Raw genomic sequence first — 13,218 nt, 5'->3', positions numbered from 1 at the left:
AAATAATGAAGTTATTAATAACCGGACAAAATAAATTGGTTAAATACTCAATCTTGTAAAGTCTAGTTTATGCAGTTTTATGAACTTGCCAATTTTAATATGTGTAGATAACGAAAGAAAACAATAAGCTTAAATTCTTAATTAAATTTATTAATTATTTTTAAATTGATATATAAATATAAAAACATATAGTATCCTTAATCATCATGAGAGAAAAGTAGATATTAGTTACCTACCAATTTCAGATGCTATTTCCCTATCAATTATAAATTTTAAATATTATTCTATTTATCCATAATAATCTTGAAAATAATAAGGATAGATAATTTATGAGTAGCATTAATTTTTTAATTCTCTACTATTTTTTTTATTTTTATTAGGTATTTAATAGTCACATTAAAATTTAATTAATACTTAAGATTTTATTCGAGAAAAGTCTTTTCTATCAAGAATTCTTTTACAGCCCAAACTCAAATCAAATACAAAAAAAAAATATCATTTTTATCGCTCTTTTATCAAAAAATTTTTATATCTAAAACTCGAAACGAAAACCTCAAACAACCTATGTGTGCCACCACATCCATCCTATTCAGTAAATCCGCTGTAACTTCCTTTTCAGCATTACAAGAAGGAAGCAGAAAATTCAGCAACCGCATTCTATGGAACACAGGCTGCAAATGCGGTATTTTCTTCTCTGTTTTACAAATTTTATATTTTGGGTTGGTGAACATACCATTACTGGACAACTCTTATCTTAAAAATAATCAAGAAAATGTTAAAAAATTCAACTAAATGACAGAAACAACAAGAATCTTCAAAGAAACTTCCCAATATTTTGAAAAGTCATTGTCTTTATCTGACCAATTGATTTTCTTATTTTCTCCGCTAATCTTTTTTGTCAATTCTTGATTGTTTGTTCCAAGAATCGTGCAGAAATTAATTTGTTTGGGCCTATATTCTTCATTTTTCACCCCTTACCCAAACAGATGTGTTTTTGGGTGACCCCAATTAGCTTGGATTTGAAGCATAGTTGTGTTTGATTGATTCGTATGTCTTTATTGAGGATATCTTTAACAAGGTGAAGCTTTTGACTTTTGAGGGTGTATGTAATTTCTGCCCAGGTTATTGATTCAATGGATAATGAGGTATTGGGGTGAGCCTGCGATGAGATTGAATTCTAAATTTGCATGAATTCTTAATGTGGTTAGCCTGATGTTTCCTTCTTTGGGGAAAAACTGATAGTGCTGTTTTCATGAGTTATCTACATTTCTGCCTATCTTGATTTGGGTCATTATTGTTGGTTTAGTTCTTTGTTTTGGAATTGTTTCTGGGAAAAATGTATATGAAGTCGGAAATTTCAGGGAGTGTAAGTCGGTATCCACGTTGAATATTGTTTAGGTTATAGAGAGTTGTTTCATTATTAGCTAGATTAAACAAGTTGGGTAAGGAGTAATGGATCTTAGTCACAAAGATCTAATTATAGAAGGAGAAGGCGATGAAATGGATAGAGAAACGATCTCGCGGGTGCATAGTAGAGACAATGGTTACAGTAACTCCAGATATTCTGGTGCTGTGAGGCAAAAAGCTTATATCTTTGATGGAGAAGGGAATTATTTTAATAAGGAATGGGATTTAACAGAGGGTAGAGGCAAAGAATTTTGTTGGTACCATGTTGAGCTTCCAAAGTGGAACCAGAGACTCTCAGAGTCTGCACAATATCTTATTGATGTACTCTGTCCTCCTATGAAGCTTCAAGACATTTTGTCACTTGTTAGCAATGGACCCTTTTGTGGACATGTAGATGGGGCTCTTGTGTTTCGAGCTAATTCACCTGGCCCTTCATCCAGCAAATTTACATTTAGAATTGCAGCAAGAGTTACCGAGAATTCAGTGATCACTGTGTCATTAGGCCGTGTTCCGAGATTGGGTTTCTCCCCGGTAAATCAGTCCCTTCTCTCAGAGGTTCCCATTGTGGAAAGTCCAAGTTCTGTTGGCCGAGAAATGAAGGAAAGGGGTGGGACTGTAATCAGGGAGCATGTTCTTGATTTTCTATTGATGATGAATCATTCTGAGGAAGGTGATAATCCTGTACCTAAATCTGTGTCTAATTTGGTTGTTCACATCATAGATACACATGTGGATCACCTTCAAGATGTTGTGACGAAGCTGGAGATTGAGTTGGACTCAATGGAGCTGGAAATTGACAAAGGTATATCTCTCCCTCCCTATCTTTCTATATATTTGTGGTCATAGACAAGGTGACTTGGCAGTTGGAACCTCTCATTGGCCAAGTGAACACTTTTTTTTACTTCTGTTTTTGCTTTTTCCTCATTAATTTTAGGTTTCTTAATTTAAAAAATCAAAAAGTGCCTAGGTATTTATTCAATTAAAGGGGGAAAGCGGTTACTCAAGGAAAAAAAATAATGAAAATACAGTAGTTTTTAGATAATGCATTTTTAGACACTTCATATTCTATAACTCCTTCCTTTTTAGTGGAAGTTATTCTCTGCAATTATCTTTTATGGGTCATGAATTTTGCATGTGTTTGTAAAGGTTGCTTCTTAAAATATGTTAAAGTCTTGTGCTTATGTATGTTACCGTATATGCGGAGCAATTCATGCTTGCTGTTTGCTCGACAGTGTTTTGGTGCTGGCTTGTTTTAAGAGTTATCTGTGAAATGAAATTTATGTTGAAGAGATGAATTGATTGGATGTTTTATTTCTCTGTTAGCGAAGCTATGTAAGGAGTAGTCAATGTATGTCAAGAAGTTTTTTCCCTCTCCTCTTGAGGAATCTTATTGAGACTTGAAAGTAACTCTTATGCCTGGTTTACTACAACTGTATGCAATAAAAGTAGTGAAAAATAATTGCTTAGACAATATATTTTATTTATATTTTGTAGTCGAGTATTTTTGGTATACCCAACCAATTTGTGTTTATAATTTCAGACTTGTATGATCCAGTTTTGTCGACATCTTAATTTGCAGCCATTAATTTGCAGCTATTAATCTGCAGCCATCTAGGCTCTTAATAAAGTGACTGAAAAACATGTAGTCAATGTTTACTTAAGTAGCTATTGGCTATGAGACTATTGGTTTGAAAATATTGCTCTTTCCTGTGATGAATTCTATGATTATGCATCTATTATCACCTTAATTCTCCAAGCAGATACATCTGCTTTGGAATTTCAAGATCTGATAGTTTTCTTCCAGGAATGGTTTCTATGTTATCTTCTTTCTACCTTTTTCTTATCATATTTTTGTCCTCCCAATTTCTTGACGTCTGAAGTTGGACGAAGGTAGTGGGATCTCTAGTCATGACATAAAGGTTCTTTTTTTTCATTCTCAAGCACTATACGCTGGTTAGTTATCTGGTTAATAAAAAATGCTTACTTATTTCATTGATATCACCAAGGTCAAACACAACGGTAATGGTTCGAAATTAACCTTAGAAAGTAGATAGATCAACATATTTCAAATAATTACGTTGGATATGATGATCCTAATTAAAGGCTAATGACATGATAGTTTCATCTTATCGTTGTTTACTATTGATATTTTGTTGCAAATTAACACTTATATAAAAAATATATGTTGTTGTTTAAACTTGTGCCTTTTTGTTGTGTTTGTATATGTTGTTTCTTCATTCATTTTATATATTTTAAAAAGTTGATGCACCATTATAACTTACAATTTTTCATCTCCATAACTTCCACTTCTATTAACACCCATAACTATTCTATGCCTTTTATGTCTATAAGTCCCAAATATTGTGATTTAAGTTTATGACACCTATGGTGTTCCTCGATGTATGCTTATATAATTTCATTTGGATAATTCTATGTTTCCCACTTTACGTCTCCTTCGCTCCTTTTTTTTTTCTTTTTTCCTGGTTTATTCCTGTTGTTTGGACTTCTGTGACAAATACTTCTCTCCACCTTCATCTATATTTTGTTTTAGGTCTTTTGGCCTTGATAACTTAGGACTAACTTTCTCAACTTTGTATGTTGTCTCCAAAACTTGAAGCCCTTTGTTCTTTAATCATTTAATGAGGATAAAAATGAAATGGTAGAGATGTTTGGGTATTGTTAGAAGAGAGAACAATTGGAATAGTTTGGAAGGAGGACCAAAGTAGATGAAAGAGGTCAGTAGGCAAACAAGGAGAAGACGACACTCTTAATTTATCTCGAAATAATAAGAGATTTTTCTAGAATTTGTTTTGTTTCCGACAAGTTATAAATGTTGTCGGTTGCTAATGTGAAACTATGTCTGCAGATAGTGTTGGAGCTGATCAGAAAAGTAATTTGTGATTTAATCTATTCACAAATTAAGTTTGTAAGCACACATGAAATTAATTGTCTTGACCAATTTACAAAAAAAATTAAGTATTTTGACATTTGTAGTATTTTTTTCTGCAGACAACTCGACTAGAGCTAAAGATTGTTTCATTTTTGTGATTTTCTTTTCCTTTTGTGTAATATGAAATTTATCATTTGATTCTGCGTTTGGAGATAAAAAACACATTCCACGGCATAAGGTCCAGGGAATATTTGTAACCTGACAGAATATTGTCAACTAGTGATGCCGGTCATCATGATGAATGATTCAGTTTGATGGACACTCTATGTTAAACTTGTTGAAGTAATCCTTGTTTCAAATTTCAGCCCTCATTTTAATTCTATTTGGAAGCTACTTGCACATTCATATGTGCAGTAGGAGTAAAAAAAATCAAATACCAGTGCATATATATATTGGGATCAGGAGACTAGAATTTTAATTGAGTTAAACAAACATAAAAAGTTTTCCTGAATTACATTATGAGGGATAGCCTAATGGTAAAGACTCTTCACCTCTAACCAAGGGTGGGGGTTAGAATTACCAAGGGAGCAAAAATGAGATCGAGACACTGTTTGGCTCCTGAGTGCAATAGTTTTGGGGGGTGGGTGGGTGGGTTTACCATATCAACTAAAGGTGACTAGGAAATATCACCATTACTTCCTAAAATGTAGATTCTAAATCACTCATGAAATTGCTTCTTCATTTTACTCTCTCACCCCCAATGCACAAATGCACCATTATTCCAGAATTACATTTTCTATTTGCTTTGATTTTTGTGGGTTTGTGATGCTTTGTGCTGAAAAAAATTGCTGATCTATTTAATTCCTAAAGCCGTCTTTCATATTTTATTAGTTTTGTTTAAATTTATTGTAGATTATGAATGACTTCTTTTCTTCTTTGGCTGCAGGAGGTTTTGCTTTAAAGAAACAATTGCTGGATGATAGAAGATTTCCGAAAATGCATCTTGACCTGCAGCGCCTCCTCCAGGTACTTCTACTTTTCCTATCAATCTGACATGAAGGGGAAAGAAAGGAGTAGCTTTTTCTTCCTGTTTACATTTACTTTCGTTAATAATTTATTTTCAATTACAAAAAGGTGGACTTAGTTATGATTAAAAAGAGTAGTACATTTTCTTAACTAGCACAAAATGGTCTCCGTTTTGTTAGCTGTTAACAATTATTGAAGAAGATTTAAGTTTGGATTGGTTTAATATGACCCTCTCTGTTTTCCTACTGCTTTTTGCTTAGTACTCTAGATTCTCGCATTCCTTCATGCATTTTTGTTCTTTTTCTTTGTTTACTGCATTTTCCATTGTTAAAGAAATTTTTACTCCTATTAAACAACTAATTTCATGTTGATACTTCTAAGTGTGGTGGGTGGGTGAAGGGGATGAGGATCGTTGTCAGATTCCTTGAACCTGGGATAATAAAGTGGATTTATGTTTAAGGAGGCAGAAGAAAGACATTACAAACCTTCCAAAGCTAGTACTTGATAAAGTCAAGGGTGAGAAATAGATGAGTAGAAGTAAAAGAGGTAGGTTTGATTGTTTCCAGTTTCTTCTCCCAAATGTGATCACTTCTTTATAACTCGAAGCTTTTGTTGCAGATTCTATTCAAATATAGGTGTTCTGTTGTACATTGTTTTCTTGATGCTCCATTTCCCTTTTCTTTAGTTTCCTTCTTCACCATTCCTTACATATTGATCAAACACAATCAAATGAAAGAAAATCCAAGTACAGAATATAAGTGTTGCATGAAGAATCACAAAAAGAATAAGTGGCACAAATGCATTCTGAAGATGAGGAGATAAGAGGCAAAGTATATTCATGATATTAGGTTTTATATCTTTTGCTATGTGCATGCCACTCCTTGCTTGTTGAGCAGCATACCAGTGATTTGTTCCTGTAAGATGGGTTAGAGTTCAACATGGTTAGGAACACTGGTGGTCTCCTTTCTCCCTTCAAGAGATAACTTTTGGTTTTGACTTAGGCTCAAGTACCATATCTTACATGGTGTCAAAGCCAGGTCCCTTCCTGTTTGGGACTCTCGTCCATGCTCCCTTTGGTGGTCTCGGCATGCAGAGGGTGTTAGAGTGAGTTAGAGGCTCACATCGGTTGGGGAACGGGCTGATTTCTTATCAGGACTTGGACAATCCTATCCGTAAGAGCTGGTTTTTGGAGTTCAGTTAGGCCCAAATGTCATATCTTGTAGGGCAATAGAAGAATGACATTCTTGACTGCAGTTTGCCATGACGAAAAACGTCAGTTCTTTTGAACTTATGTAAGAGGACGGAAAGACTAAGCATCTTGCTATGAGCCAAAGACTTCTGTAGGTTTCCGAGCATGAACTATTTTATCTTCTCACGTTTCTTGTATTTATTGTCGTTTTTCTTGATTTAGTTCCATTACGGAAGGCAATAGTTTAATCAAAGAGTACTTCGTTCATCCATCTCAAAAAAAAAAAGTACCTTGCTTGCTCATTTTGGTCATGCAATTGGCAGTAAAATTCCTTATACGATATTGTATTAATTTCTCCTATTCATGAAGTTTTCATGAGATTTGAGATGTATTATCTTAGATTTGAAAGACATTTAATCTTAATCACTCTTGTTGCAGGTGATTGCACATGGGGAGCAAGTATTTCCAAGAGTCAAGGAGAAATGTTCTTCAAAAGGTTGGTTTGCCAGCGATGACATCAACTCACTTGAAGAGTTAATTGGTCGGCTGCGAAGACTGAAGGAGAACGTTGGATTTATCGCCAATCGTGTCACAGCAATTCAGGCAGGTCTCGACAGTTGGCAGTCTGAGCAGATAAATAAAAAACTTTACTATCTTTCCTTCCTCTCCATTATCTTTCTTCCCTTGTCGGTAGTAACTGGAGGTAATGAACTTGTTTCATAAAGTCCAAATTATTTTTGCCATTTCATAGTTTAAAAGCATCTCACATCTCTACATTGTCTGCTAATATTGTAGTGTTCGGGATGAATGTTGGAGGCGTTCCTTGGACCAACCAAAGAGAACCTGAGTTGAAGGAAGGGTTCCGCAATGTTATGATGCTGTGTGTGGTTCTGCTGCTGTTTGTTCTCCTCTGCTTCCTTTTTCCAGCACTTTATAGTCATTTAATGGCTTGGAAGAGAAGGCGAGACATGAAAAGAAACTGGTCTCTCAACCGGAGATCCTTCCTTAGAAGAAGTACAGGCGTTAGGGAAAGAAATGAAAGGGGAGGTTACTTGAGACTATACTGAGATGAAAGTGGTAGGCAAATCGAAACTGCAGCTGTTTTCTGCTCCTTCCTTCATATCTTTCCCCAACATGAATCAGTTTTGGCATTAGTTCTGGCTTGGTAAGTTTTCTCCTTTCGCGAGATGCATGCACTCTTCAAGCTAGTCCTTATTGTTTCCGCACTTTGAAATGCGATGGATGTAATAGCAAAGTTGAAGGAAATGCCAATCTTTTGCCACTTCTTTTGTTTTACCAACTCTTGTGCTTGTATAGAGAAATCTTTTTGATCTTTTTCTCATAACCTTTTTGTTCTAGTTCATCCATGAATGTATAAGTTTATTCATGTACAATGGAGTCAAAGATCTGGTTGAAGACAATAGGAGAGCATTTCTCTGTCATAAACCAGGAATAGGGATGACAATTGGGCGGGTGATAATCAGGTCAAGATCCAATCCAACACTTGGGTCAAAACGGGTTAGATAATAGGTCATGATCAAATTCAACTCAATTTTTATCAAACTTAATTATTTTATTTGTTCTTTTACACTATTTTAATACCTAGTAAGTTTTTTTTCTCTTTATTATGACTACATATAACATATCAAATTAAGAAAAAAAAGTTCTTTAAAAATATTTTGATAGGATTTCTCATGAGCCAATCAAATTACATATCAACACAATTTTTAACATCTCAAGGTAATGAATGAGCAGGTCAATAATCCACTCAAACACAATTAACAGGTTAAGGTAATAAATAAGTAGGTTAATAATTCGTCCAAACTAAGTATCTGATAAAGATGTCATTGGAGTTGAAGAAACTTTCTTGTTGTTTCTAGATTTCTTTCCTTTTCTGATTTAGGACAATGCGCATTTTTTTTAAAATCTAGTTAGGGATGGTAATGGGGCGGTGCGGGTTGAGCAGCTTGAGCTTAACCCGTAAAATATTTAATCCAGCCCGCATAGCATTATTTTTTCATTTTCAATCCGCCCCACTCCGCCCTGCATATACCTGTCCCACATAATTTTTTTGATATTTTCTTTTTCTAGTTATGCTTGATAGTAAAATAAAATTCATAAAAATAAATTTATTGTTTCATTAAGTTGTATTAATTTAATAGGATAGTGAATTAAAATTTTAATTTTTAGAGGTCAATTAGAAAACACGCAAGAAATTGTATTATTTTTTATTGAACCGTTTTCATTTATTATCTTAAATATTTTAGTAGCTTTAATGAAATTATCTTAATAAATAATGCTCTATCACTCTATATAACATGTAAAATGTTAAAATTAAGCTTGAACTCACATAAAATTACATGTACCAACAACCTGTCCCGTATTTAACCCGCCCCACATAACCTTAAATCCGCCCCACTCCACATAGCTTAAACCCGCCTCTCATTCGCCCGCCCCATTGCCATCCCTAAATCTGGGCCACTTTTGGGCCTGTAACTTTGTAATTTGCTATCTATTTTTTTTGTTAATAAAAGGTCCAGGGCACCTTTCATTTTTCTTAGAAAAAAGAACTGACCTGACATATCCAAGGGCAGGTTCCATGATATATGCTATTTGTAGATTATATAGTATTGATTGATGAGACACGCAACAAAATTAATAACATGATGAAGGTTTGAAGACATACTTTAGGGAGTCTAAATCAGGTTGAGCAGATTAGAATAGAGTATTCAGAGATGCATGGTCAACGAGGTAATACAAATGTGAAAGTGAGGATTGATACACAAGTTACCTTCAAGAGAGAAAGTTGCAAGTATCTTGAATCAATAATTTTAAAAAATAAAGAAATTGATGATAATATTACACATCGTACTGAAATAGGGTTCATGAAATTGAAACTTGCATCCAATTTCTTTTAGAAAAATATGTTATCAAGACTTATAAATTTTATAAAATGATTACCAAACCAACTATATTATTAGTACTTCACTTAAATATTCATTAGATATTCTCCTACAACAATAATTAGATAAATTATGGAACACAATGATTTTATATGTAAATTAGAAGTGGAATTTTTTTTAAAGTTTAAATATTTTTGTTAGTTAAAGTGGGTAGCAGAGTTTGTTGGTCACATGCCAATGATTGGAACAATTTTCTGAAGTTGTGCATTTTTTCACATTCATTAACGTGATTTTCCACCTCACCCTCATGTGATATGATTCCTTCACCACCTGTATTACTTTTTCTCTTATACTATAAAGTAATATGCACTTATAAATGTTATTATATTAATAACAAATATTGTCAGAATTCTGAACTCTATTTATTATTAAAGTAAGATGTGCATAATCTATGTTATACCATGTGCATTTTATTCCTACATCAATATTCTATCATGATAAATAAGTCAAGTGCTTTAACATTATTGATGACTTTCTCTTTTCCATGTTTCATTGTTCCTGATTTATTAATCCGATTAATTTAGATGTTATTTATAAATTTTAATAAAATAAGTTTTTAGGGCATAATCAATATATAGATATTTGAATTTGAGTATGCATGTTTATATATCTTATTTCGTCTATACTTTGTCAATTGATTACTTTAATTTATAAAATGATCATATAGGCATCTTGAAAATTTATGTGTCACGTTAGCATTAGGTGTTTTCAAGACACAATAGGAACAAGTTGAAATATTTAGTTGTTAGTTGACACTATTAAGGTGTATCTAGTACACTCTCCAAGTTAAAGTATCACTACAACAAAAACAATTTTTAGCGGCATTAAATATTGACATTAATAAAGAGTGTTAAAGTCTTTACCGACATTAGTTAAGTGCCATTAGAACCAATGTCGCTAAAGGCTTTAGGAACATACAAAGAATATCAACTGTCGCAAAAAATACATATTTAGCGGTAATTAACTCATGATCATTTTTGTTATAGTGTGTTTACTTACCTGAGATCAAATTTAAATATTAATTTATGTATTATGTCTTTTTCCAATCGAAAACTCAAACTATATTATTATTATTATCATTATAACATATAGTCTATAAAACAAATTTGCAACAACTAAAAAAAGTTGCAACTTGTCACCTATATAAACCATAAGATTCACTCATCCCCCCATACAAAACCTCCTCCTCCCACTTACCACAAAACTCCCCAAAATGGCATATTTGCAACCAAAACTCTTAGGAAAATTTAGTATTTTCCTTCTCCTTTGCATAGTCCAAACTTCATTCTCTTCTTCTTCCCATCAACATTTGTCCTCTAGACACCTTTTGACAACTACCCCAAGCAACATAATCAAACAATACCTTAACCCCCACAACAAAGCTAGAGCAAAACTTGGACTTCCACCACTCAAATGGAGCAATAAATTAGCAAATTACGCAAGCTGGTGGGGACACCAACGACAGGTGAGTAAAGAACGTGGATTTAAAATTTAAATTTGATTAGTTCATACTCTAATATAGTAATATTAGTAACAAGAGGTACGAAACGGTATTTCTAAAAACTTACGTAAATAAAAAACTAAAATAGAATACTCAAGGCATAATACATAAATATGATCCTTTACTTGGTTTCAGCAGACAAATATGTCTTCCAACTTTGAGTGTGCACAAGTAGACATTTAAACTAGTATAAAATTAAACAAGTATACATTATGTGTTCTACATTGTATAGTACCCGTAGGACGCCACCTTGGACACAAAATTGCCTTGTAGGGGGTCATATAGGACGAATGTGTTTATTTGTTCAATTTTATACAAATTAAGTGTCTACTTGTACACACCAAAGTTAAAGGTCATAATTATCATCCGGGTCATGTTTATGTATTATGCCAGTAGTCAATCATGAACAAATAAATGTAGGCAAATACCATCTCATTTTGCTATAATGTAAATAAAATAAAGTCTATGAGTCTATCACATAGAAAAAACTAGCAAATACATTAGACGTCTATCGTTTTTTAAAATTATTGGTACTGACTTAGAGTGAAAATCTAGTTCATAGCGTTACTTACTATTTACTATGTTTATTACCTTCTTTCCTATTACCTTAAAGTTATCGACTAACTTAATTTCGTATATATATTTATTTTTTGGTTTGAAAATATTGAATTCAGTTGAACTCATCGCTTTGCAGGTGAGTTGTGAGTTGGTTCATTCCCGTGGCGACTACGGGGAGAACCTCTTTTGGGGGAGCGGAAAGGATTGGAAGCCAAGCGATGCTGTGACGATGTGGGCGAAAGAAAGACCTTATTATGATTATAAGAGCAATTCTTGCAAGAAAAATGAGCAATGCTTGCATTATACACAAATTATTTGGAAACAAAGCACAAGAGTTGGGTGTGCAAAAGTTTTATGCAAAACAGGAGATACTTTGATTAGTTGCAACTATGATCCTCATGGTAATGTAGAAGGAGAAAAGCCCTTTTAACACAACATTTAGAATCTCATTCAACGATTGTTGGGTTTGTGTTGAGAAATGTACATAATAATGTGAATTGGGAAATGTGGGGAATTAGGTGAAACGCCCTCATTGGTAGAATTGAGGAGAAGTTTACGCTGCAACAAAAATAACTTTTGGCAATATTAAATATTGACATTAATAAAGAGTGTTAAAGTCTTTATGGACATTAGTTTAGTGTCATTAGAACCAATGTCGCTAAAGGCTTTAGGGATATATACAAAGGTGTTGCGGCTAGGGGCGGAGCCACCTTGGTACAAGGGGGTTCATCCCTTCGATGGAAAATTATACTATATATATATATGGTTAAAATAATATTTTATGTATATATAGTAGATGTCAAACCCCCTTCAGCTACTACATGTGTCTATTACTATGAATTTTAAACTTCCTTATTTTAAATTCTGGCTCCGCCACTGGTAGCAACAATTAAATTTTTACAAATGTGCTATATGTACGAATGAGTTTGTTGAGGTAAGGCTCTTAGCCTCTTACGGGTTCTTCCTTGTGTGTTGTTCAATGTCCATATTATTGGTATGACAGAGTTAGATAGTTTAGGGTTAGATCTTCTGAAAGATTTTTGAGATTTCTTAGAAAATGGAGGATTTTCGATTTAAATAAGGAAAGGTTTGATATTTTATGTGTACAAAAAAACACTTAAATTTATATAAAACTCAATAAATAGATAAATTTATTCCACATAATACCTTACATGATAATTTTGTTTCCTACATATGTATTATGTAAAAAAAACAGAGACACTTATATTAAGTTTTCAAGTGCATTATCTTCTGAAGTAGTACATAATTAAATGATCAGTGTGTTACATTTTATATTTCCACATCACATTGTATATATATACAAGTTTGTACATAATGATATATCAAGAATGTCATTTTTGTATTTCAATTGAAGTGAGTGTGTCCACTTTGTATTTCAATCTCAATCTCAATTTCAATGGCTACAAGTCCGTATTTCTTTTTCATTATATTTTTAAAATACTATCACAATAAAACGAATTGTAAATCACTTTTTACAACACAAATTTATTGTTTGCTTCCATGCTTGGCAAACTTTTAAGACTTAATTGCAGTAAAAAGTATTGAAAATTCGTTTAGAGGAGGAGTGTACTATTCTATACAATCATTTTATAGTTTATTAATGAGAATGTCTAAATGTGCATGGCTTCTATAGTTTTGTTGGTGTCTTATACATAAGGCATAA

The 13,218-nt window shown here is 33.1% G+C and overlaps 2 protein-coding genes across 3 annotated transcripts; both read left to right on the top strand.

The window, feature by feature from the left end:
• Positions 1–552: 552 nt before the first annotated feature.
• On the top strand, positions 553–7,901 carry LOC107029048 (zinc transport protein ZntB-like). 2 transcript variants are annotated; one of them, XM_015230342.2, is made up of 5 exons: positions 553–682; positions 1,122–2,209; positions 5,244–5,323; positions 6,951–7,215; positions 7,308–7,901. In XM_015230342.2, exons 2-5 carry the CDS (start codon positions 1,453–1,455, stop codon positions 7,577–7,579), a joined length of 1,374 nt encoding a protein of 457 aa, XP_015085828.1. In that variant the 5' UTR covers positions 553–682; positions 1,122–1,452; the 3' UTR covers positions 7,580–7,901. The 2 variants fall into 2 exon arrangements, with proteins under 2 accessions (XP_015085828.1, XP_027774973.1); XM_027919172.1 differs by lacking the exon at positions 553–682 and having other exon boundaries at positions 689–2,209.
• Positions 7,902–10,634: 2,733 nt separating this feature from the next.
• Positions 10,635–12,472, top strand: LOC107029049 (pathogenesis-related protein PRB1-3). Its single transcript, XM_015230343.2, has 2 exons — positions 10,635–10,940; positions 11,671–12,472. Exons 1-2 carry the CDS (start codon positions 10,689–10,691, stop codon positions 11,962–11,964), a joined length of 546 nt encoding a protein of 181 aa, XP_015085829.1. The 5' UTR covers positions 10,635–10,688; the 3' UTR covers positions 11,965–12,472.
• The last annotated feature ends 746 nt before the right edge of the window (positions 12,473–13,218 follow it).

Source organism: Solanum pennellii, chromosome 8 (genome assembly GCF_001406875.1).
Source record: "Solanum pennellii chromosome 8, SPENNV200".
Lineage (NCBI taxonomy): Eukaryota > Viridiplantae > Streptophyta > Magnoliopsida > Solanales > Solanaceae > Solanum > Solanum pennellii.
Note: the sequence above shows the minus strand (reverse complement) of the source record. Positions and strands in the feature narration are given on the sequence as shown.

Coding starts and splice junctions, on each gene's coding strand:
- LOC107029048 (XM_015230342.2), top strand. CDS start 1,453: ATGGATCTTAGTCACAAAGATCTAATTATAGAAGGAGAAGGCGATGAA. Junction 2,210..5,243: donor GGAGCTGGAAATTGACAAAG/GTATATCTCTCC, acceptor CTTTGGCTGCAG/GAGGTTTTGCTTTAAAGAAA. Junction 7,216..7,307: donor CTTGTCGGTAGTAACTGGAG/GTAATGAACTTG, acceptor CTAATATTGTAG/TGTTCGGGATGAATGTTGGA.
- LOC107029049 (XM_015230343.2), top strand. CDS start 10,689: ATGGCATATTTGCAACCAAAACTCTTAGGAAAATTTAGTATTTTCCTT. Junction 10,941..11,670: donor GGTGGGGACACCAACGACAG/GTGAGTAAAGAA, acceptor ATCGCTTTGCAG/GTGAGTTGTGAGTTGGTTCA.